We start from the raw sequence: 25,794 nt of genomic DNA on the forward strand, positions 1-25,794 counted from the left end.
AGTCGTAGCCGAAAAAATATAAAATTTGAGGGGTTTATAAGGAAACTGAGTACGGAAAAACCCTAGGAGATCGGGAGATGAAAAGACTAAAATACCCTTTTATGAAAATTTTGATTTAATACTCTTACCCGCCAAAAAAAAAGGTTTTAATTGTAAACGGCGCCATTAAAAATTTGGTTTTATTTTACTTTTTGGCAATTTGAGGCAAATTCAGTTTGTATTTGCCGCTCAACTCCAAACGAGGATTTTCGTACGGGTTCAGTATTTGTTTTGGAGTCTAATAAATTTAATTTGTATGAACTTTGAGAATTTATATTCAAGTTATTTGTATTTGAGACGTGTGGTTAAGAATACTTATTACTATACGACAATCTTTGGTTAGGGATGGATATAAATCACCGAAAATCGACTTACCATATTGAGCAGGAACATATTACCCATTTTCAAATCGAATATTGAATGTTCATATGGACGATTGAAACTCACTTTTAAATCTATTAACTCAAATATAAGAAAAGTGAAAGGGGGAGGGAGTTGTATTTATTGTATATATATAGTACCATCGAAGAATAAGGCGGAATAATACGAAGCTCTAGCTCTTTACTATTAATTAGAAAGATCTCACATTCAAATCGGAAAAAAAAAAGGTGGTGGGTAGGTACAAATAAAGCCAAATTAAAAAGTGTAGTTAGTTTCCAAAATTTATGCAAACATGTAGTCAACACACCTAATTTGTTATGTTTGTCTATTAGTACTAGTGCTATTACAAGCACCTTAAATTAAGAATATTCTAGCCAACTCTTAATGGACCTTTTTGTAAGGTTTGGTGTCCTCCAAATTAATATAAAGTAATATTATTTAATTTATTTGACACCTTTTTAAACATTTTTTTACGAGTTAGAAATAAGACGAAACAAAATATGGAAAATAGTAATGAGGAATTATGACGATTAATGGACAAAAGTTCAATACAATAATATCGTGTGAGTGAAGAATAGCAACCCCATAAAAATAGTTTTGTTCTTCGGATGATTGACGTGACGAATAGCAAATAAGATTTAGCGTAATTTTATTGTAGTATTTTCACAACTTAGGATGACCATTGGGATAAGTCACAAACATCCCCCTAGACTATGATCGAAATCTCAATAACACATCTTAAATAAACTAAGGTTCGATTACCTCTGAACTTTTTTTTTTGTAATTTTTACACTTTTTAGTTTACGTGACATCCGAACATCTCTCACACGCTTCAACTACGTGGTAAGCCAAAAAGGTGTAGAAAATTACAAAAAAAAATGAATTCAAAATAATAGGACGTTAGTTTAGTTAAAGTATGTCTCTGAAGTTTCGACCATATTCTAGACTAGAGGATACTTATGCCTTATCCCAATGATCATTTTAATAAGTTATAATAGCACATAGTCGTGCTTTAAAATTTAGTCATAAATATTAACTTAAATCAAATTAAAAGACTTATTTATATTTAAATAAATTAACACGCACACTTTATGTTTCAAATATTGCATTATTAGATAAATAAAACATCATTAAATGTAAACATAAATACAAATTTATAACTTTGTGGTATTTATTCAAAGTTAAAAAAAAAAAAAAGGAAAAGTGAAAAAAAATGAAAGGTATCTACTTAAAAGTAAAAGGAAAAAAAAAAAGAAAAAAAAAGGAAAGGTGTCTACAAAAAATGTCAACTATGTGGTACTTGAAATAAACAGATTAGAAAAGAACAAAATAAACTATTCAATATATTTTCATATGTAACTTTTTATGATTTGTTAGACTTCCCCATTTGTCATAATCTTATAGGCAACAACATATTATATTCAGTATATTTTTATATGTAAGATTTGAGAAGGATGAAATATACGTAAATTTTATCTATATTTTTCTTAAGTAAAAAAGTTATTCCTTAATATATACATGCAATACATATTCTAAGTGATTTTGTAATGAACTTGATGCAAAGTTTTAACCATATTTATTATTGGTATGAATTTATCTCAACTTGTTTGGGACAGAAACGTTTATAAACACACATTATTGATTTGATAAATTGTAAGAATTTAAAAGGTGTGGCACTCATGAATGAGAATCCAAAGATGATAAGGCCCCAAAATTGCTAAGGGACAAATAGACAATGAGGAGCAATGTTGTGTGTTAGTCTTTATGTATGAGAAGGAAAAACAACTCACTTTTTGGTTCCATTTTTTGCCTAGTGTAAAGAAAAGAGAGACCAAATTTGGTGGTAGGACTATCGAGGTTGTGATGAATGGTCAGAATTTCTTCATTTTTAATAATATATTTAAGTTTCAAAAGATATTAAAAGTTCGATAGAAAATATTTGAATTTTTATAATGAATAAGGACAAATATTGTATCATTTATGGTATTGGATCTGCAAAACCCAATAGTTTTGAGTCAGATATATACTTGAAAATCTCATCAAATATGTTCAAATCATAAAATTTAGAAATAAATAAATTATGAGGATTGGAAATCGAAAACCATATTTTTCAAGTCTTGAATATGCCTCTGATAGCAAACCAACTCAATACAACAATAACATACCATTAGAAATTATGAAAATAGCGTGAATACTATTAATATGCAAGGAGAAATCAACTCAAATACGATTGAAATTTGAATACCGATTTCATCAAGAAAAAGAAAATGGAGGTATGAGTGTGGTATATATGCATACAAAAATAACATAATCAATATAGTCTCAAGTAAAATCTAAAAAAAACGACACATACACAAATCTTATTCCTACTTCTGTGGATAAGAGAGGAATGTGGTATGTGAGACAAAATTTGATATGAAAATTGTGTCTCTAATTAAGGGGTTGAGTGGGTTGAATTAGTACAAGTATCTAATTCATTAACCACATAATTTCCAGATAAGCTTTATCCTAATTGCCTCAACTTCATTTGTTAGAAATCCACATGAGGATACATAGCAATAGGATTATCCTAACTAGATCATTACTTTTAATTTGTGTTTATGAAATTCAGAATCTATAATATATATAAAAATTATATATATAAAAAAAAAACCTTATACATAATATATTTTTTGTTTAAAGGGATTATGGTGAACACTGAACACTATTGGGTGATTGGGTCCTTAAATCCGCCCTGGTCAAAGTCCAACAATTGAACAAATAAAAGTTGAAAACATCATTAGGATATTTGAGTCATTATTAGGTTATGTAATTTAATTTTGGGATAAGGGTCTGAAAAATACTTCAACTTTGATCGGATTTGCTGTTGCGATACTAAACTTTCATGAGGACCTATTACCTCCCTAGACTATTTAATATCGTATTTTAAACATATATATTTGCCCACGTGGCCATAAAAAATAATACAAAATTATAAATAATAATGTGTCCACGTGGGCACATATATACCTTTAAAATACACTATTAAATAGTTCAGGGGGTAAAAAATACGGTATTAAATAGTCTAGGGAGGTAATAGGTCCTTATGAAAGTTTAGTATTGCAACAGCAAATCCGACCAAAGTTAAGGTATTTTTCAGACACTTATCCCTTTAATTTTCATACAAAAAAATGTTATTGGAGTAGTATTTGCTTGAAGGTTGTTCAATCAACTTGATAATTCAACTTTTTATTTAGACGACTAGCCACTTATAATACAAAATATGAAGATTCACCGTTTATTTTTACTTAGTGATCTTTAAATATAATAATTGTGAAAATGGTATTTGAAAATTGGAATTGTGTTTGGATATCGGTATAAATTGTAGTTATTTTGAATTTTTGTGATTCCAAACAAACATATACTAGTTAATTAGTTAACATAGCTATCGTTTGACTTAATTAAAATTCACGACCTACTTTTAGCTATAATTACGCGGCTCAACCTTTTAGTTTTGTATAATTCGCACGTTTGTATTATTCAGAATTTGTATAACTTTTTTTTAATTCAGAATTTGTATAATATAATTTGTATAATTGTTTACACTTATGATGTTTGTAATTGTATAAATTCATTATTTCAAATTTATACAAAAATAACTGAATTATACAAATGTACCCGCAATTATACGAATATACCCGCGAATTATACAAACCTTTGAAATATACAAATCTGCGAATTATACAAACGAGGCAACTTAAACTGTAACTACAACCCGGAAATATGCAAATTATAGCTATGGAACATAATTAAGTTTATTATAGTGGGCGAAAGTTCCCCTTTTTTTAATAGTAATTACATTATTTGTTAAGGCAGTTGAATCTCTAATGATTCATGTTTCGATGATAGTAACAAAGTTAGACATAATAAAGTTTTTTTATCTACATAAGAAATTCATGAACATTTCAACTAATACAACAAACAACAATAAGAAAACCTCAATTTCAGACAAGTCGGAATCGACTATATGAATCATTAGATAAGTCGGAATCGACTATATGAATCATCATTCCTTTCTTTAAGTACAACTCATGTCATTATCCGACTAGTAGATATCAATTTTTTCCTTTCGTGTGTCCTATCTTTAACTAAGTCGTATACTAATTCTAAGGATTTATAGGTCATACAAGACAAGAACGATCGATTTAACGATTCAAGAACAGATAATTCTACAGTCTTATTTATGTACAACAATGATCAAAGATACATAAAGACATGTTGAATTGTATTATTTTCTTGATTAAGTGAAGTATATAATTGTACTAACAATGAGAAAACACATATACTTCAACATTATTTATGGACCATTATAATCTATGTTGCTTTGGACTCTTCAAATATGTCAAGGGGTGCGTGTCGGATTCGCTAAAGTAGTGTATTCTTGGAAGATCCAACACGGTGCGGCATCGAAAGTGAAAGAGTCCGCGCAACTTAGATTATAATTATAATCTACTCTTCTTCATTGGTCCCATTTCCTTTGCCTTTGCCCTCAACACATGCTTTTGTATTTTCCCAGTAGCAGTCTTTGGCAATGGTCCAAACACAACTGATTTTGGAACCCAAAACTTAGGCATTTTCGATCGACTGAAGTTGATGATATCGTCAGCCAACTTTCGTTGATCTGTCTCCTTCAAATCAGGCTTCAACGTCACGAATGCACATGGTGACTCACCCCATTGCTCATCGGGCCTTGCAACTACAGAGACCTCGAGTATTGCAGGATGTAAGTAGAGGATATTCTCAACTTCTACACTACTTATGTTTTCACCTCCAGAAATGATGATGTCCTTTGATCTGTCTTTGATTTCTATGTATCCGTCGGGATGTTTAACTGCAAGATCACCCGAATGATACCACCCTCCAGCAAAAGCTTCCTCGTTAGCTTTCGGATTCTTAAGGTAACCTTTCATCACAATATTACCTCTGAAGACAATCTCCCCTATTGTTTTTCCATCTGCTGGAACAGATTTCATGTCGTTTGTACTGACAACGTCTAAATGCTCCAGACCAACGTATCTGACACCTTGGCGTGCTTGTAGACGTGCTTGGATGTCTAGAGGAAGTAAATCCCACTCGGGCTTCCATGTGCATAGAGTGGATGGACCATAGGTTTCAGAAAGGCCATAAGTGTGTAAGACACGGAAACCACGTTGTGACATTGCAGCAAGTACAGATGGAGGAGGAGAAGCACCAGCTGTGCTTACGTGCACAAGACGAGGCAGAGGAAGGATAGTCTCCTCTTTTGGGGCGTTAACTATGGTGTTGAGTACCACCGGTGCAGCAGAAAAATGAGTCACACCAAGATGCGCTATGGCTGAATAAACAGCCTTAGCGGTTACCTACATGCAAGATAATCGAAATTAAAACTTCAAACATTTAAGCAAAATGAAAAACAATACAATCAAAGTCGGATTTCATAATAATACCCTGTCTATTCTACATGGTTTACATTTTCTCTAAATGTCAGAGTTACGCGATATGGTGAAAGATAAAACAATTACACTTGCATTCGTTTATGTTACTCCAATTACAATCGGGCAGAAAAAGAAACAAGGAATTACCTGTCTAAGACATATGTTAGTCCCACAAATCGTAGCAAGTGTCCAAACGAAACACCAACCATTACAATGAAACAATGGTAGAGTCCACAGATACACAGCTCCCTCTGGCATACTCCAAACCACCGCATTACTCATAGCCATAATATAAGCGCCACGATGGTGCAACACCACTCCTTTAGGACTAGCTGTTGTGCCTGAAGTATATCCCAAAGCAATGGTTTGCCATTCATCCTCTGGTGCCTTCCACGTAAAGTCTGGATCACCAGTTTCTACAAATTTCTCATATTCAATTGCCCCTTTCTCAAGAGCATACTGAACCGGCATTGGATCACAGTTTTTATCAGCAATTACAATCAAAAGCGGAGCATTAAAGTTTCCTTTACTGTTATTTTCCCATACTTTCAACGCTTCCTCAGCCAACGGAAAATACTCTTGATCCACCATGACAATAGAAGCCGCACAATGTCCCAATAGAAAAGCAATTGTTTGCGCATTTAGACGAACATTCACAGCATTTATAACAGCTCCAGACATTGGAATTCCGAAATGAGCTTCATACATAGCCGGGACATTTGGGGCAATAACTGCAACCTGTCAACGAAGCAAGTTAGTAGAGCAACAACATATACAGGGGAGGCTCAAAGACGCCTAAAGTTAAATTTTAATTAGAGGCCTATATGTATTTATTTTTAGATTTATTATTCTAATTTTTTGGATGCAAATAATTAGTGGAATATGGTAATAGAATGTACGTAGATGTTGCCTCTACCTCGTGAACATAGAAATGTTATTTCCGAGAGCCCTCGTATCAAGTACAACAAAAGAACTTACTAGATCATCCATGGGAATACAACAACAATACATTCCATTAAATGAACAAGAAATATTGATGTCCATAACAAACTAATTGGAAGTTTCTGCATTTTTTTTTGTTCATTTAATATATTGAGACAAACTGCAATAGACGACAGAGCAAATAATAAAAGGCGGTGTACACATAAATAAATAAATAAATAATAATATCCTCTAGATCCAAAATTCTAAAATGTAAAATTTTAATTTCTTGTTTATTCTGTTAACGTCATATGGAACTATTTATTTTTTTGGTTTCATGCTCGATATTCAATGTTCGATATTTATATTAAGTTCGATTAAATTCAGATTCACGCACATTGAACGTAAAGTGACTCTAACAAAAGGACTTCATACCTAAAGACTCGACTCTGAGAACCGACCAAACTTATCATTCTATCACATACCTTGTTGGTGCGCTAATCGAAACTATAATAAGACCAAAACACACACACAACAAAAAAAAATTAACAAAAAATACAATAAATTGATTTAGTATAAAAAAAGATTAATGTTTTTTCATATTTTAGATAAGTAATTATTGATGATCATCAAATTAGGCACGACGTGTTTATACCAAACCAAACTAATTAATCATGATTATGAGATAGGAGTAATGATTATGTGAATAAAAAGTGTATGTACAAATAAATACATGAACGTACATGCATATATTGATTCGGTATAAACACTCAATGAAACGTAAAAATTAGAAAAAGTAACTGAAAATTTACCGTGCTTCCAAAGGTGACGGAGTTTTTGGTTAAAGCAGAGGCTAATTGACGGCAACGCCGGTAAGTCTGGTGCCACGTGTACTCAACGGAGCCGTGAATTAACGATTTCCGATTTGGAAATACAGTCGCCGCCCTCTCTAAAAACCATAACGGAGTTAACGCCGTGTAATTCGCCTTGTTCCTGGGATGATCATCAATATCTCTCTCCGGAGCCATTTCTCTCTCTAAAAACTCCCACTTTCTCTCTCTAAAAAAAACAGAGTCTCTACACAAATCCAGGGAAAATAAAACTATTTATATAAGAGTATTTCTTCTAATTATAGAAGGTTTGTCCCCCTTATCCTTTTATCTTAAATAAAATATAATTGCGATATCATATCTCATAGATATATCTTAACTAAATTATGATTCTAATACTCTGAATTTATTTATTTTGTAAATTTATGTACATTTTGGTTTATATGTGATTCATGTAGTTGAGGCATGTGAGAGATACTCAAATGTCACGTAAGTAAAAAAGATGTACAAAATTATAAAAAAAATTAGTTCATGGATAATATGATTTTAATTTAGTTAAGGTGTATTTTTGAAATTTTGATCGTAATCTAGAAATGCTTATTACTTATCCCAATAAAAAAAGAAAATTACTCTATTCATTTCAATTCACTTCATATAAAAGAAATATTTTAAAAATTTATTGTTTAAAATGTGTCAGATAAGAATCATTTTATTTGCAGTGAAATTGATATTTTTAAAGTTAAATTATTACTAAATATAGAAATATAGTATTTTTAGGATAGATTTAAAAAAGAAGACACATAAATTGAGACAAAAAAAGTAAAATAATAATTTCAATTTTAAAACTTATAATTAAGAATGGAAAGATTATTCTTTTTTTCATTGATCCAATCAATTTAGATTGGGACACATAAAAATTCATCAACTAAAAACATTTTACTAAAAAGAGTAATTAATAATTAAAATTCAAAACTTATAATTATATATAGAATATTCTCCTTTATCTGATTGATTTGATTAATTTAGATTGAAACGGCATGAAAACTCATCAAGTGAAAAATATTTTACTAAAAAGGAAAATTAATAATTCAAATTCAAAACTTATAATTAAATATAGAGAATCTCTTCTATTTTATTGATACAATTAATTCAGATTAGAATGACATGCAAAACTCATCAAGCAAAAAATATTTTACTAAAAAGGAAAATTAGTAATTTAAATTCAAAACTTATGTTAAGAAAAATAGAAGATTCTCTTCTATCTCACAATATATCTTTTTTTTTGGTAATCTATTCATTTCTAACAGAAATGTTAGTTTTTTTTATTTACCTAAAACTAATGTTTAAGAAATTTCTTTTTAATATTATATATATTAAATCATATCAAAATGAGAATATATTGTATCCCTTCTTTAAAGGTTTTTTTTTTTGGTTTTCTTTTTTGGACTTAAACTTACCATCTTTGAATTGAAAATGATGAATGACTAATATCTAAGCAACCCCTCTGGTTAAGTGAGAATATATTAAGTAAGCAATAAAATATATATAAAAGATACACATCTTTTTAATATTGTTAATTTTATGTCCTTAAATAGCGTGTATTGATAACTTGTTTTACAATAAAAAAAGGATTTTTTTCGAACGAAGCAATTTATTACGATAAAGTAATCAAATGAGGTATATATATACACACATCATAATTAAGTTATACTACTATATAATTAGGGATGTGAATTGGGATTATTGTAGAGGTTATAGTTATATTTCAGTTATTATTATCATACATTCATAATACGAATAGTGATCGAGCTATATAAATACACATTATATTAATAATTTTTAAATATCAAACGAAATTTCTAACTTCGCATGTAAATATAAGATCATGTCAATCAATGTATAATAGCGATACATTCTAGCATTCATGTGGGATAGAAATGAAAACAAAAACAGAATTTAATTCTTATTAACTACTACTATTAATTAGATAATGATGGATGAAAATGTGAGATTATGAATTTCATGAATTTAATTAGGCAGAGATTATGAACAAACACACCATGTTAATAGAGTAATTAGGAAACAGAATGGTCTAATACTCCCTCTGTCCCTAATTACTTGTCCACTTTTCCTTTTATAGTTGTCTCTAATTATTTGTCCATTTTGACAAATCAAAAAAGGACAAATTCTTTTTACCTATTATACTCTCAATTAAATGACTAATTATTTTGAAAAATGTAAAACTTTTCATCCACTTCATAATTAATAGGGGTAAAATGGTAAACTCACTATGTCATTAATTATTTTCTTAATAGATGTATTAATTCAAAAGTAGACAAGTAATTAGGGACATGGGAGAGTATATCACAAGTGGTCCAAGTGACGCCACTTGGCAAGTGTTTACTTTATCTTTATCCCATTTAACTATGCGTAATTCACAAACGAACAAAAAATAATTTGTATTCTACATCACATCAAATCATAATAAAGTTAGAATGATTAAGTAATTTTAAATGTGAGAAAATAGTATATTAAGTAATAAATGTTCATGTACATAACATACACCATCGTTTTCCATCGTTATATATTATCACACATCTATAATTTAAATGATAAGGCACAAAAATAATAATAATAATAATAGAATACGAGATTAAGACTAGTAAGTGGGATAGGATCGAAATCGGTGAGCCAAGATTGGAGGGGCTGGGCCAGGAACAGGACGACAGAGCTGAGTTTTGGCCGGAGCCAAGAAGTTGTCGGTCCAGGATAGCGGGGATATACTCGAGGTCCCGTCCCGAATCATGAGTTGGGCCAGGCTTAAGCCATATCGATAGATCTAGCCTCAACTTATATTTATGTCCTTCCGTTTTGCACGTGCAGATGAACAAGTAGACACACTTGTTCTCAATGAAAATTTGTGTGACATGCACTCATCTTACGTGTCAACTGATTTGTATAATGCCACGTATAACGCATGCATGTGTACTTGTTCAATTTCATATCAAGTGTCTACTTATGCATACTCAAAATCAAATAACATGAATACTAGTTGAAACCAAATTAAAGGACATATTCATGTATTATTATATCTATAAAAAGAAAATATAGATACCTAAACCAACACGCATACGCTAAATCCACAGCAGCCATCACCAAAAACATGGGTTAGAATTCCAATTGACCCGATCCAACCCACACAAGAGTCAATAGACCGACCCGACCCGACTCGATCGACCAATGAAAAAGTAACGTATGCTTATTTCTATTGGCTTACAAATTTGACCGGCAAAAAAACGCCATTGATGTGCACATTAATGGAAGATCTTCAGCTCAATCAATATATAATTAGACGTTGATTGTTCGTTCATTGAGCAAGTTTCGTAACGCTCACAATCCGCTTTTCAATTTATACATAGTTTGGTGGATTGATTTTGATTGATCAATTACGCAGTTTTGCTTGGATTATGAGTTCTGTTTTTGCAATGGAAAGTAGCGTATCAGGAAGACTGTTAGGTTGGGAAATTCATGGGTTCCGCACTATGCAAGGTACTATCTTATCTCTGTAGCTGTTTATTGCAAATCTAAATCCTTTTTGAGAAAAAATGCTTATAACTTAGATAGGAAGTTATTGAGGTTGAGGATTAGGATAGAATGATTGTAGGTAGTTGAATGTTGTAGCACTTCTAGTAGCATGGTTAAGGTATTGCGTAGTTTTTTTTTTTTCTTCAATGTATATTGATATTTGTTGCTACACTTGTTTTGTACATTGCAAGGTTGATGATTAGGACAGAATGTTTGTAGGTAGTTGATGTTGTTGCACTTCTAGCAGTATGGTTTAGGTATCGCGTAGTTTCTTTTACTCCCATGTGTATTGATATCTATTGGTAAACTTGTTTGGTACACTACGAGGTTGATGATTAGGATAGAATGTTTGTAGGTAGTAATTTTTTGTACTTCTAGTAGTATGATTTAGGTACTCTTTTTTTCTCCAATGTGTATTAATATCTGTTGCTACACTTGTTTTGTACATTGCTATTTTGTTATATCTTTTTCTTTCTGTATTGCAAATGTAATCCTTTTGAAGGAAATGCTTATTTTAACTTAGATAGGAACGTACTTCTTCTAATAGTATAATTTAGGTGTGGCATAGTTTTTTTTCTTCAATGTGTATTGATATTTATTGCTACACTTGTTTTGTACATTGCTATTTTGTTATCTCCTTTTCTTTCTGTATTGCAAATTTAATCCTTTTGAAGAAAATGCTTATTTTAACTTAGATAGGAAGGTAACGAGGTCGATGAATAGGTACTGCTGCTTGAGTTACTTGAATTTAGAGTGTAACTGCTGATTAGATACAAAAAAGACTTCCCACAAAAGAACATGTAGCCTTAATGCTAAGATTAATTCCTAGGAACAAGTTGATAGGAAGAGAGTGCTTTATTAAGGATGCTGTATTTGAGATAAAGTTCAAACAACCTTGTAACCGGTGACGTATCTCAACTCTAGCTGTCTAGCAGCACAGATAGAAAAGGGATGGGCTAGACGGTTATATTTTGCTTTGGTATTTGGTCTTCTTTGTTTGATGCCATCGAAGTCCGTCCTTGATAATGGTAAAAGAAGAGATTATGTTCAGTTCGAAGATAAAATGGGATTAAATTGGTACTAGTTGTTTTTTGGTATTACCGCAAAAGAGAGGAAAGCTCGACATTCAACGAGTGATCCAATCAATTTGGAGCAATGAAGAGCCCTACTGCATATAATGGATACGTGACCTTATAACGTACTGCAACAAAAAATGCTATGTTGAGATCAGCACTGGCCTCGATTTTCTTTGCTTTGTTGCTTGTAATTACGAATTTTCTTTGATTTAATATTTTGGATCTACCTAGCTGACTACAGTTGTTATTCTCTGGTTCTTGCACAGATTTGGATATTCCCAACATAATGGAGGAATCAAAGATGAGGTGGCTCCGACCAAATGAGATTCATGCAATACTTTGCAACCACAAGTATTTCAACATCAATGTCAAGCCTGTAAACTTGCCTAAAAGTAACCTTATTCTGAGCATGAAGAGATTCTTATGGTTTTGATCTTGCAATGATTTGATTGTTTTCTGGAAATCCATATATTGTTAAAGGAAACCGAACATGAATTCTTCATGGAAAAGAAAAAATGTTTTTAGGACACAGAAGGTATCATGGATTTCATCTAATATTCTTTGATTTCCAATGCGTAGGTGGCACAATTGTGTTGTTTGATCGTAAGAAGCTCAGAAATTTCCGGAGAGATGGACATAATTGGAAGAAAAAGAAAGATGGGAAAACTGTCAAAGAAGCTCATGAACACTTAAAAGTGAGGTTTAACTGCCTTTAATATGGTGTTCTTGTGTGATTGTTTGTTTACTAGCTTTGTGTTTTTCTAATGGATAGATGCTTATTTTTTTTGGTGGTCTGTCAATTCTTATCTTCTTTAGTGCATAATTCAATGTGGTTAGACAAGATGCACCGATATAGGATGCTTTCTTTATGGAATATATGGAAACTATGCATGGACCAACTAGAATTTTGTGATTAGGTTGGACATTCTAGGAGGCATATAGCATAAAAGACAAATTTTCTTTTCACCTCAACATCTAAAATGATTGTATAGACTAGGCTAGACGTATAATGACTGAATTCTGATAGCATATATAGATCTGCCATATATTGGCTAAAGGAGAGTTCCTAGAAGTTCTATTTGCTTATCATATAGTCATTTCAAAAGCCATCCATTGCTTGTTTTTATCTGTAAATAAGTCTAGATAGTCTTATTTCGAACACCTACTCTGCCTATCAAGACTCACACAGATGGAATATATCACCTAGTGTTTTTTGTCTTCGCTGGGTTCTCCAAATAGATAGTCTTATTTTGAACTTCCACTGTATCTCCTGCTAAATCACTTCCGTGTTATATTTGACTCGAAGTGATAGGCTCGGGTATGTAACTAGTAAACTTCCTGCACTGCACCCCAATACTTATACGAGATGTTGTGCATTTGGTACTTCATTTCCTGGATTTTTCATTTGTACAGAATCTTTGGACGAATGATCTTTGGAAGACTGGTTGTTCTTGTTTTTTCTATTATTATTTTTAGTACTTTTTTTGCTGTCATTGCTTCTGTTGTCATTCTACTTTGGTGCATAAAAGTTGTGAATCTTTTGTTGATGCTCAGGAAATAAGTTTCTCAGCTGGAAAAGGGTGGTGGACTTTTGTTTTTTAAATTTCTACTTCTGCCTTGTTTTTTTCTGTTCTCTTCTCCACTTAAACAGGATGTGCACTCTAAATGCTATATGAAGTTTTCTTGATTGAGGGATAGTTTGGAATCCTTCCAGAAAGATGAATTTCAATCTGTTCATTAGTGCAGGTTGGTAATGATGAACGAATACACGTATACTATGCACATGGAGAAGATAACACAACCTTTGTTCGAAGATGCTACTGGCTGCTTGACAAGTATGAATAATTCTAGTTCATAGGTCCCCAAAAAAATTTCCCACTTTCTTGTTATTCTTTGGTTAAAACTTAATGGCTTCTATAGGAGTTACACAAAAAAGGATGTGTCCATGGAAGTATGATTTTGTCAATTTCTCTGCTTCACAGGACTCTCGAACACGTAGTCCTTGTCCATTATCGTGAAACTCAAGAGGTTTGTTTCCTATGTTCACTGTACAATCACAGGTTTCCTCCAACAGTGTGTTAATACAAACAGTTATTGGCTATGTTCACTGTACAATCACAGGTTTCCTCCAACAGTGTGTTAATACAAACAGTTATTGGCTATGTTCACTGTACAATCACAGGTTTCCTCCAACAGTACAGTTGCACAGGGTTCTCCAGCTGCCCCAGTTAGTTCTGGTTTGGCATTGTCCGATCCTGCTGATCTGTCTGCTTTTTGGGTTTTATCAGGAGAACTTGATTCAGCTGTTGATCAGCAATATTCCGCTAGCCGACATGCACATTTAGGTACTATCAAATTAACTTTGTAGAAATGATATCTTTTTGCATTTTATATTAATGAAAGTGTCCATAGCTTGAACTGAGCCCCCTATTGATGTTAAAAGTGGGTGATTAATCTTCAGTCAAAGCCATAGCTGTAAACAAAAGCATAGAAAAGATTCTCTTGATGAAAATTGAGTTAAATTTTTTATAGGATGTTTCACGTATGTGCAAAAATTTGGTACTCCTATTCTGTTTATGCTACTAGAGCTTGGACCTAATTGCAATCTCAGAATATGTTCAAACCTTTTTTGCTCATTCAAAATTGGCTAGATTAAAGTCCTGTCTTCTACTGATTGACAGAACCTAACAGGGATATGACCGTCCAAAATCATGAACAGAGACTACTCGAGATTAACACACTTGAATGGGATGATCTGTTGGCACCTGGAGATCCCAACAAGATAGTTGCTACCCAGCAAGGTATATGCTTGATGATATGATGTACCTTATAGACATTATTTATTATTTACATTCATAAAAATAGTTATTTATTAAGTTTTTACATTATTTTGCAGCAGGAAGTAAAACTGCTTATGTACAGCACACGTCGTATGAGCAACACAATCTATGTGAATTAAATGGTTACAGCCTCAATGTGAGTAGATATATGCAGCTTGCTTCACTGGTGTAACTGTCCTCCAATTCACATTTTTCTCTCATCATTTTTATCTTCTCTATGTTGCTGTTATGATCTATTTATATCTACACATATCTTATGCTATCAATGAAAAGACAAGTAGTGTTCTTTGATTTAGAAAAAATTGTAGTTCTCCATTGGTGGTTGTAAAAGTATCTTAGGGAGGAACCTTTCCCCTTGAGCCATTTTAAGGAAATATGGTTCATCAGAGAGCAAGCTCTACAAAAGATGTTCTACTTCATTTTCTAAAATAAACTCTCTTCATCTGAGATTAAATAACTTAGTGTATACCTTAAAATCAGAAGTAGAGAGTTATGTAGAACTACTTGTATGTATTTATGATCAAATAAATTGACAAGTTGATTTTGATACTTAGATTGAAATTCTTAGAGCCCGTTTGGATTGACTTAAAAAAAGCAACTTTTAAAAAGTAACTTTTTAAAGTGCTGGAACTTATTTTAAAAATAAGTAGTTATGTGTTTGGATAAAAGTGCTGCAGTTGAAAAAAGAGTTGTTGATGTGTTTGGCAAATAAGTGTTGGTAAACACTTTTTTTAATCAAAATGTCTGAAATACCCTTTTAAGCTGTTAACATGATAAAAAGTTGATTAATTTAAGGTTTTTATACTTAAAAATAAATTTATATTTTTCATCCATAAGTAATAATATTTTCCTATCATTCACATATTTCTTTACCACCACAAATTATTTATAAGAGGAATAATAATAATAATAATAAAAAAAAAATAAAAAAAAATATAATAATAATAAGAATAATAATAATAATATAATAATAATAAGAATAATAATAATAATATAATAATAATAAGAATAATAATAATAATATAATAATAATAAGAATAATAATAATAATATAATAATAATAAGAATAATAATAATAATATAATAATAATAAGAATAATAATAATAATATAATAATAATAAGAATAATAATAATATAATAATAACAATAAGAATAATAGCAATAATAATAATAATAACAATAATAAAAATAATAATAATAATAATAATAATAATAATAGATGTTAGGGTTAATTCAATATGGGCAATTTGGGAAAATGTATAAAAGAATTAAGGGCATAAAGGTAATATACTTGGTCAACATAAAAGGGCTTTTAAGTTAAAAAAAAGAAGAAGCTCCCCTCCCCTAGCTTTTAGCTTTTGGCTTAAAATAAGTCATTTCTGACTTAAAATAAGTCACTTTTGATAATTGTCAAACACTTTAATAAGTCAAAAACTGGCTTTTAAGCCAGTTTGACCAGCTTAAAAGCCCATCCAAACAGGCTCTTAGTATCTTGCTTTGCACCAACATGCAGGAGAAATACTTCCATCTTATTGTTATTACCAAAAAGGAAAAACCCAATAGAAATCCTGTTTTATTGAAGTTTAAAATCAACTATATACTATGTGGTTTGCGAGCTATTGCATAGGAGCGGGGGTTTTACCTTGTGCGCACCCAAAGGGTAGCGGCTGCGGGTTTCCCTTGTCATAAAAATAAAAAATAAAAAAATCAACTATATACTATAAGAAGCTAGAGTAATCATCTTGGTGTAGGAGTGTGGTGACTTGGAATGAGATACACCTAATCAAGAGTAGTAAAACAATGTCTTTCTAGACTTTAGCAACTCACATGTACGATGTACTGTAATTTGCTTACTCCCTTGAACACAACTTTTTTTGAGGTTATGGTGTTCTTAATTTCAATTTTGCACACTTGAATAAGATTATCTTCCACCTATTCCTTGCAGTGTTCATTTGTTATTTAATTTCATGCATTCACACACCATGTGTATATGTGATCTGATCATGTTGTGTATGCTATCTATGTTATCATTTAAGGATCAAAGTTTTACTCCTGCTTTAAATCCATCCTTAGCAATTGTTCCTCCTGGTTTTATCTTTCTTTCGTTTGAACTGAAAGATGCTTGGTAATATCTTCTTTTTTTCCCTTTCTTTTAGTTGGCTACTAATATTTGGTACTTGTAGGGTGTCTCCTCTTCTCTTGAGAGAATTTCTACAGTCAACAATTCAAATGAGATCATCTTCCAGACAGTGGATGGTCAAATGACTCCAAGTTTTGAGAAGAATGAGTCTGGAGTAATGACAGTAAGCACAGGTGATTCCTTTGATAGTCTGAACCAGGATAGACTTCAAACTCAGGATAGCTTTGGAAGGTGGATGAACTACTTTATTACTGATTCTCCAGAATCCACAGACGATCCAACTCTCGAATCTTCAGTGTCAACAGGTCAATCATATGCAAGGGAGCAGACATTCAACATAACAGAAATATCGCCTGCGTGGGCTTCTTCAACTGAAGAAACAAAGGTCCTTTCTTCACACACTTGCTATGCTGATACAATGGTTCTCCTTGCAAGAAGAAAAATGTTGTCTGTCATGATATTGGCTTTAAGTAAACTCTATAAAACACAAGTGATCAGAAAAAAAGGAAGCTTAATTACTCTTCATGTGTTTGTGTTACTTTTTCCATTTTTAAAGAAACAAGAAAAATGTGTTCAATATCATTTTGCTTTAGAAGAAAATAAGTGCTTTAAACCTGACCTGACATAACATTTTAGGTTGAGAATTAGGACTAGTTAGTTTTTTCAGGAAAAAATGGAGAAAAAGGTAAGCATACTGTGGCCATTGACTTGTTTTGTGAATGTGATATGTTCAATTATCAAAGTGATTTTTTTTTAACCTCTTTAAACTTTTAGATATTATTCTTTTAGTTTGCCCAAGTTCTTTGCCATGGTCAAGAAGGTCAAGATAAACATGTATTTTGAGCTATGATCTAGCAACTATACCTTTTGTCTCTATGATTACAGATCATTGTCATTGGGCAATTTCATGGAGAACAATCACATCTGGAAAGTTCCTGCTTGCATTGTGTTTGTGGAGATGCTTGTTTTCCTGCAGAAGTTCTGCAACCTGGGGTATATCGTTGCATAGTTTCTCCTCAAACCCCTGGACTGGTAAACATATATTTAAGTTTCGATGGTAATAAACCTATTAGTCAAGTCATGAGCTTTGAGTTTCGAGCTCCTTCAGTACAAGTTTGGACAGAACCCCCGGAGAGTAAATCTGATTGGGATGAATTTAGAAATCAAATGAGGCTTGCTCATCTGCTGTTCTCTACATCTAAGAGCCTTAATATTCTATCCAGTAAAATACATCAAGATTTGCTGAAAGATGCAAAAACATTTGCTGGAAAATGTTCTCACATCATTGATGATTGGGCCTGTCTGATCAAATCAATTGAAGACAAGAAAGTCTCTGTCCCACGTGCAAAAGACTGCTTGTTTGAGCTCTCTTTGAAAACCAGATTACAGGAATGGCTGTTGGAAAGAGTTGTCGAAGGATGTAAAATCTCAGAACATGACGAGCAAGGTCAAGGAGTTATCCATTTGTGTGCTATCCTAGGTTACACTTGGGCTGTATATCTGTTTTCCTGGTCCGGTTTGTCATTGGATTATCGAGACAAATATGGATGGACAGCTCTCCATTGGGCTGCATATTATGGAAGGTATCCTTAGTTACAGCTCTGGAATGTTGCAATTATCTATCATTCAATTCTTTCTTTTCTATTTGTGGTTCTTTTGCAAATGTTAACTGTTTAAAATAGTCGTTACACCCTTGGTTGTGTTGAAGTTGAACTGCTGTCCGCCAACCTGTCTGACTCATTTTCACCTCATTTCTTCGCACCAGCGATAAAGAAAGTAGAACTAACATGGAGCATATATTTTCGATTGGTTTGGTCATTTCAAGTGTAAGGTTGTTAATAGTTTTGAGCATTTGGACTGTCAGGGAAAAAATGGTTGCAACTCTTTTATCTGCTGGAGCAAAACCAAATTTGGTCACAGATCCCACTTCAGAAAACCTTGGTGGATGTACTGCTTCCGATCTTGCATCTAAAAATGGTCATGAGGGTTTGGGGGCTTATCTCGCTGAGAAGGCTTTAGTTGCACAATTTAATGATATGACATTAGCTGGAAATATCAGTGGTTCACTCCAGACGACTACTGAGTCAATAAACCCCGGGAACTTCACAGAGGAAGAGCTAAATCTGAAAGACAGTTTAGCAGCTTATCGTACAGCTGCAGATGCAGCTGCACGTATCCAGGCTGCTTTCAGGGAGCGTGCACTGAAAGTGCGGACAGAGGCAGTCGAGTCTTCAAATTCAGAAATGGAAGCACGTAATATAATTGCAGCTATGAAGATTCAGCATGCTTTCCGCAACTATGAGATGCAGAAACAGCTGGCAGCTGCTGCACGAATACAGTATAGGTTTCGAACTTGGAAGATGAGGAGAGAGTTTCTTCACATGCGCCGTCAGGCCATCAAAATTCAAGTAAGTCCCCCTTTATTCTTTGGCTTTCCCATAAAACTAACTGGATAACATGATCCATCTCATGCATCAAAGGACATGAAGTTTAAACTAATTTCAAATAATCAGTTAAATTTATTAGTGTGTTTCAACTTTGCCCACCAAACTGAGGCGGGCAATCATGTTCTGCAATTGGAAGCGTGGACTATAACCTTTGTTTTCCTGAAAATAATGGAATACTAGCAGATAACCTGAAAAGGTTCCTCGTTGTGAATATGATTTTTGATGCTCCTGGATTTCAAAATTCTTGGAAAAACAACTCTGTTATTATGTGTGTCTACTACTGTAGACAGCAGCCTTAATTTGGAACCTGCTTCTGGTTTAATGCAGGCTGTGTTCCGGGGTTTCCAAGTCCGAAGGCAGTACAGGAAGATAACTTGGTCAGTAGGAGTGCTTGAAAAGGCAATATTTCGGTGGCGTTTGAAGAGGAAAGGTCTCCGCGGGCTTAAACTCCAGTCTAGTCAAGTAGTTAAATCAGATGATGCGGAGGAGGATTTCTTCCAAGCCAGTAGGAAACAAGCTGAAGAGCGTATTGAAAGATCTGTTGTGCGAGTTCAGGCCATGTTTCGTTCAAAGCAAGCACAAGAACAATATAGGAGGATGAAGTTGGAACATAATAAAGCAATGGTAATTGTTAGGGGAAAAAACTCAAATATACCATCAAACATAAATGAGCCTTTCTCAAAGTTCGATAGTATATTTGAGCCGTTTCCCTATTTTGTGAGATACAATCGGATACAACATTTGAGTATTTTTATCACCTACATTTTACCAACTTTTTTTTTTTTTATTGCAGCTGGAATACGAAGGGACTCTCAATCCTGACACTGAGATGGACTAAGAGGACAGTTTACAAGCATTTCATATATTTTGGCTGCTTCAAGGGCTAAAGCATTGGGTTTAGGCCAAAGAACCAAAATCCCCCAAATTCAGTTACAAAAACATAACGAAGATGCACAAAAAAGAAACAAATTCCAGCAAGAGGCAAGATTAAACGAAGAACCAAAAGCTGATGAAGGTGATATATATATATATATATATATATATATATACATTAAAGAGATAACCAGATCGGCATAATACCTAAGTAGATTATAAAGAAATTTGTATTTACTGTTATTACTCCGTCCGCTCCTTTTTAATTGTCATGTATAATATAAATACTTATTAAAAAGGAACGGGGGAGTATTAATTAAAATTTTCTTAATAGTTTGTTGTAGGGTTGTGTATCAGTCGATTTGGTTCGGTTTTGAAGTTTATCGCTTTGTAAACATGTTAAATCATTAAGAACTATTAAGATATTGGTTTATCAGTTATTTATCGTTATTGGTTGAAAATCACTTAGAAACATGGTGACAAACCTAAGAAATCATAAATGAGTTAATAGATTGTATCTTGCTCAAAAACAACACCAACACGTTATAGAATAACCGAAAGTTTGACACCATTGAGTATAATATCTATGCTTCATGACCCTATAGTAACAACAACGAATGTGCATCCCCATTAAGAACACTTTAATATGTCGAAGAGAACAACTATTTTTTTCTATCAAAAACTATTTTTTACCTTAACATGTCCAGATAAGAATTTACATTACTTAAACAAACTTCATATCCACAACTACGAGTTTCAATTTTTAACACTTCAAAGCTTTAGATAATAATGACGCCATTTAAAATATAGACGGTTTCTAAAATTTTCAAATATGATTATTATTGCTCCTCCTTTGCAATTTTACACAATACTTGTATATATATAATAAATTCATTGATATATTATTGAATTACCCATACATTGACTACTATATCTTAAAAGTATAATGTATATATCATTTCAATAAATTATTCGTGAAAAGGTTATTAGATAGTTAAAAACTTGACACATTAAATTTGAACTACATTCAAAATCTTATGTGTTGACTTTGACATAATCTAACTTCAAACCTCGACCCTAGTGGCTGACCTAGAGGTAGTTGAGGGGGTTCACCCGAACCCCCTATGCAAAAAATTACATTGTATGTATAAGGTATTTTAAAAAACTTTTATGTCTATGATTTTGAACCTCTTGAATGTAAGATTAGAGGTTGACTTAGTAGTTGAGGGGTTCAAAACTCACCTTGAGGTTCCAAATTCAAATCTTAGGCACTAATTTTTTTTTCCGAGCCCCCTTAATGGAAATCCTGGATCCACACTGCTCGACCCTATTCAACTTCAAACTCCCCAAGTCTAAAGTTGATTATGAAGCGATTAAACTTTAAATACCTTGGTTAGTTTTTAAATAGTTATGTGTACACTTCACAAAGAGAAAAACTAACTATTACACAAAACAATCTAGGCCCATACTACATCAAAACCAAATCAAAGGCTATTTTCGTCATTTCACATAGCTTTAGGGTTTCAAACCCATAAGAACCCTAATTCATTCTCCTCTTTCACTTTCTTCCTCACTGGTAAAATCCCTAATCGCCGGCAACAGGTACCCTAACCCCACTCGAAAAAATTGAGAATTTTGAGGTGATTTTTCACCGGATTTTTCCTTATTATTGTATTTTTTTTGTGTTTTGCAGTTACTTTGAGAAGAAATGGCCAAGTCGAAGAATCACACAGCTCACAATCAGTCCTACAAAGCACACAGGAATGGAATCAAGAAACCCAGAAAGCATCGTCACAGTTCCACCAAAGGGGTCTGTTAAAAAACCCAACTTTTCTCCTTTCTGTGCTTATTTTTGTGAGATTTTAAAACTATTTGGATATGTTATGTTAAGGTTATTCAATTTGATGAATGTGTGTATGTGTGAACAGTTTCTGAAACAAAATATGTTGTTATTCTAAGTTCTAACACTGCCACAATGTTATAGTAATAGTAGGTGTAAAGATATCCATGGATTTGCTTATGATAGAACATAGAAGTGATAATGGAAAAGGTGAATTTGTTGTTATACTTAAGTTTGGTGATCTCAAACCTATCAATGCAGATAAAAAATAATACTAAAGTTTGGTTATTTTTCTATCTTGTGGTATAATGCAGATGTAAGGTTACTTAATCGGGGGAATGCAGACTATATATATAATATGAGCAGTTTTAAAAGCAAAATGTGTGTGGACAGTTTCTATCACTGCCTCAAAGTAATAGTAGGTGTAAATATATCCTTATATGTTAACAGTAGGTATATAGATATCCATGGATTTGCTATTTTGCTTATGCAAGAAGTGATGAAAGAAAAAGTGTGTTTGTTGTTATACTGAAGTTTGGTGATTTTTCTATCTTGAGCTAAAATGCGGATGTAAGGTTACGAAATCAGGCGAATGTAGACCATTTATATAATATGAACAGTTTCTTAATCAAAGGATGTAGTTATACTTGGTTCTATTACTGCCACACAGCAATAGTAGTTGCAAAGATATTTGAAATCCTGGATTTGCTTATGATTAAGAATCTCATCTTTTCTCCTCAGTTTATATGTGGATGTATGGTTGTTAAACCGGTGAATGTTGACCTTTAATATATTATGAACAGTTTTAAAACAAAATATGTAGTCATGCTAAGTTCTACCACTGCTACATGTAGTATTAGGTGTGTATCTGATGATATAAACTCTGACGGATTTTCTTATGATCCCCCGACACATCTTTTCTCCTTTTTTTTTATAAAAAAACAAAAATATGCAGTCATTCTAAGTTCTACCACTGCACAAGTAATAGTAGGTGTCAAAATATTTGTATCTGCTGATATAGATTCATGAATTTTCTTATGAATAAAAAAACATCTGTTCTCTTAGTTGATTCTCGTTTAGACTTCAAACTATTTGGATATGTAGATGTAAAGGTTATTAGATCGGGCAAATGTAAACCATATTATTAAATATGAGCAGTTTTGAAGCAAAATACTTTGTTATACCAAGTGCTATCACTGCCACAGAGTAATAGTAGGTGTAGCGATATTCTATAATTGCTGATATAAGACTATGAATTTGCTTATGAAAACAAGTAACAAAGAAAAAGTTGATCTGTTGTTATACCTTAGTTTGGTGATTTTTTATTTTTGTGGTAAAATGCAGATGGATCCCAAGTTTTTGAGGAACCAGAGGTATGCTAGGAAGCACAACCCGAAGACTGTTGAATCTGCTGAAAAGTAAATGAATTGTTATAGTAATGAGCTATTCATTATGACAGGCAATCTTTGAGTTTGTTGAAGCTTTGTTTGATGTTTTGGTATTTGTAGTGGATACTTGAGTTAGTATGCAACCTTGTTTTGACTATTAATCTATTACTCTTTCAATGGAAACAGTTTACATTAACGCCACTACCCTTGCAATTCATGTTATGCTTATTTAGCAATTCGTCACTTGTGCAATCAGCGTGTTTTTCAGCCTTATCATTTGTTATTATAATTTAGAAAATCTCTAGTTGGTCTTAAAATACAATTATTTAGTTGGACTGAAAAGGGAAGATGGAAGAAGGCTGAATCAATTTGGAGGATTCACATAGCAGACTCCAACTAGTGTTATCTGATTTGTTGATGTATAGTCTTTTGTGGAACGTCATCTGGTTTATGGATTTGCTTATTCGAGATAATTGTTTTCCTGCATATGTGAATTGTCTTCCTTAAGTTTAAGCTATGTGATCCATTGTTGAGCTCCAACTATGCATGCTGAAAACTATCGTCCTAAGGTTTTCTCTGCACTGGAGAAATGATACATATAGATCTTATTTATGTTAGTGTTGGGTATGGCTCTTTGATAGAGTCCTAATCTGCAATCAGATTGGTGAGTATAATCTCAGTAGTGCAAAAGAAATAGCACTTGTTGAAAGTTAGATTGAGCTATACAAATATGGGCTAAAATTTCCATTCTGTTAACCATCTTATGGAACTTAACACTTCTTTCAGTGCTTTCTTGTTTATCCTAGAAAAACAGTGTCCTTAACTGACTAGCATACCAGGTAATTCAACCAGGTTTCTAATCTATATCTATATTACCTTAAAAGCATGAACTCCTAACTTGAATGTTAAATTACTATAATATTCCTAATTAACGTTGTGACTTTTTTCAAAGGGTTGTGACTTTTTCAAAGTGTCCATAACCTCGAGTACTTGAGGAAAATAATATAATTTTGATGATATAATAATTGTTGTTTTTCTTAATATATACATTAGTATGTAATGTTCATATATATGAAGTTACCATTATGTAGTCTAAATTTATTTGTTTTTGTTAACAATTTCTCTTATGATGTAGATATATGCTTCTAAATATCTTTTTCTCAAATTTAGAGAATTGTTGCGATTTGTTTTTGATGCTCAAGACAAAAGAATGAATATATTTATCAATGTTATTCATGTGATTTAGACTTTCAGGAAGTTTGGTTCAAAATAGATAGTACTAAATAAACATTGCTCTTTTGTTTTACTTATTTACTATTTCTTAATATTTTAGTATTTTAGACGAAGAAAAGTTCATATGACTTGTAATAACGCATGTTGAAGTTTATATTAGTTTATTTTTTATTTTTTATTTAATACCTAATTTATGAGATAGATATTTTCATTTATGCAAATATATATTTAAATTTGGGTATGTATTTGTATTTAAATTAAAGTATTATATATGTCACAAATGTGTTATCAAGTTAACGAGATCTTCTTACTTCAAAATATGTTATTTCAAAATGTTTCGAGTTCTTTAAAAAAAAAAAAAAAAACTCACAACAAATGTGAAAATATGTGAATATATAAAATATAGTTGTTCTCTTCACATGTTCATATGATATCTAAACAATTTAAGGTAGAATACACATGCAAAACACATCTGGTTAGATGACAAGAAAAATGCAAAAACAAATATTATCTATAAGGTAATATTAGTGAGATAAGACTAATTACATGATTGAATCTCATCAAATTAAAATAAATGTATACATAATTGCATTTAACTGATAATTTTTTTAAAAAGTCTTCATTATTTTCTTAAAATTCGTGTTAAGTCAAACTAGGTCACTCTTTTTGAAACGGATGGAGTATTATGTTTTGCTAAGCTTATTATTCAAATCTTCGCTTAAATAAGCAAATACTATTTACTATAAC

At 32.2% G+C, this 25,794-nt stretch overlaps 3 protein-coding genes across 5 annotated transcripts; 2 read left to right on the forward strand and 1 right to left on the reverse strand.

Moving 5' to 3' along the window:
- Positions 1 to 4,617: 4,617 nt before the first annotated feature.
- LOC102581870 (acetate/butyrate--CoA ligase AAE7, peroxisomal-like) lies at positions 4,618 to 7,901 on the reverse strand. Its single transcript, XM_006349768.2, has 3 exons — positions 7,607 to 7,901; positions 6,021 to 6,611; positions 4,618 to 5,798 (listed from the first exon to the last, which is right to left on the reverse strand). The coding sequence occupies exons 1-3, from the start codon at positions 7,820 to 7,822 to the stop codon at positions 4,902 to 4,904; spliced, it is 1,704 nt and encodes a 567-aa protein (XP_006349830.1). The 5' UTR covers positions 7,823 to 7,901; the 3' UTR covers positions 4,618 to 4,901.
- A 2,972-nt stretch (positions 7,902 to 10,873) lies between these two features.
- Positions 10,874 to 21,030, forward strand: LOC102582198 (calmodulin-binding transcription activator 6). Of its 3 annotated transcripts, none has more exons than XM_006349769.2 (13): positions 10,874 to 11,173; positions 12,552 to 12,677; positions 12,865 to 12,980; positions 14,032 to 14,120; positions 14,268 to 14,313; positions 14,468 to 14,630; positions 14,967 to 15,086; positions 15,182 to 15,261; positions 17,310 to 17,651; positions 18,152 to 18,849; positions 19,131 to 19,674; positions 20,041 to 20,337; positions 20,507 to 21,030. In XM_006349769.2, exons 1-13 carry the CDS (start codon positions 11,092 to 11,094, stop codon positions 20,549 to 20,551), a joined length of 2,748 nt encoding a protein of 915 aa, XP_006349831.1. In that variant the 5' UTR covers positions 10,874 to 11,091; the 3' UTR covers positions 20,552 to 21,030. The 3 variants fall into 3 exon arrangements, with proteins under 3 accessions (XP_006349831.1, XP_006349832.1, XP_015165244.1); XM_006349770.2 differs by having other exon boundaries at positions 15,185 to 15,261; XM_015309758.1 differs by lacking the exons at positions 10,874 to 11,173; positions 12,552 to 12,677; positions 12,865 to 12,980 and having other exon boundaries at positions 14,043 to 14,120; positions 14,206 to 14,313.
- A 1,050-nt stretch (positions 21,031 to 22,080) lies between these two features.
- On the forward strand, positions 22,081 to 24,015 carry LOC102582754 (60S ribosomal protein L29-2). The gene is made up of 3 exons (XM_006349771.2): positions 22,081 to 22,188; positions 22,280 to 22,396; positions 23,771 to 24,015. The coding sequence occupies exons 2-3, from the start codon at positions 22,295 to 22,297 to the stop codon at positions 23,846 to 23,848; spliced, it is 180 nt and encodes a 59-aa protein (XP_006349833.1). The 5' UTR covers positions 22,081 to 22,188; positions 22,280 to 22,294; the 3' UTR covers positions 23,849 to 24,015.
- Positions 24,016 to 25,794: the final 1,779 nt, after the last annotated feature.

The sequence above is a fragment of the Solanum tuberosum genome, unplaced genomic scaffold, assembly GCF_000226075.1.
Source record: "Solanum tuberosum cultivar DM 1-3 516 R44 unplaced genomic scaffold, SolTub_3.0 scf00114, whole genome shotgun sequence".
Taxonomy (NCBI): domain Eukaryota; kingdom Viridiplantae; phylum Streptophyta; class Magnoliopsida; order Solanales; family Solanaceae; genus Solanum; species Solanum tuberosum.

Coding starts and splice junctions, on each gene's coding strand:
- LOC102581870 (XM_006349768.2), bottom strand. CDS start 7,822: ATGGCTCCGGAGAGAGATATTGATGATCATCCCAGGAACAAGGCGAAT. Junction 6,612..7,606: donor CCGTCACCTTTGGAAGCACG/GTAAATTTTCAG, acceptor CTTCGTTGACAG/GTTGCAGTTATTGCCCCAAA. Junction 5,799..6,020: donor CTAACATATGTCTTAGACAG/GTAATTCCTTGT, acceptor TCTTGCATGTAG/GTAACCGCTAAGGCTGTTTA.
- LOC102582198 (XM_006349769.2), top strand. CDS start 11,092: ATGAGTTCTGTTTTTGCAATGGAAAGTAGCGTATCAGGAAGACTGTTA. Junction 11,174..12,551: donor TGGGTTCCGCACTATGCAAG/GTACTATCTTAT, acceptor GTTCTTGCACAG/ATTTGGATATTCCCAACATA. Junction 20,338..20,506: donor TGGAACATAATAAAGCAATG/GTAATTGTTAGG, acceptor TTTTTATTGCAG/CTGGAATACGAAGGGACTCT.
- LOC102582754 (XM_006349771.2), top strand. CDS start 22,295: ATGGCCAAGTCGAAGAATCACACAGCTCACAATCAGTCCTACAAAGCA. Junction 22,397..23,770: donor GTCACAGTTCCACCAAAGGG/GTCTGTTAAAAA, acceptor GGTAAAATGCAG/ATGGATCCCAAGTTTTTGAG.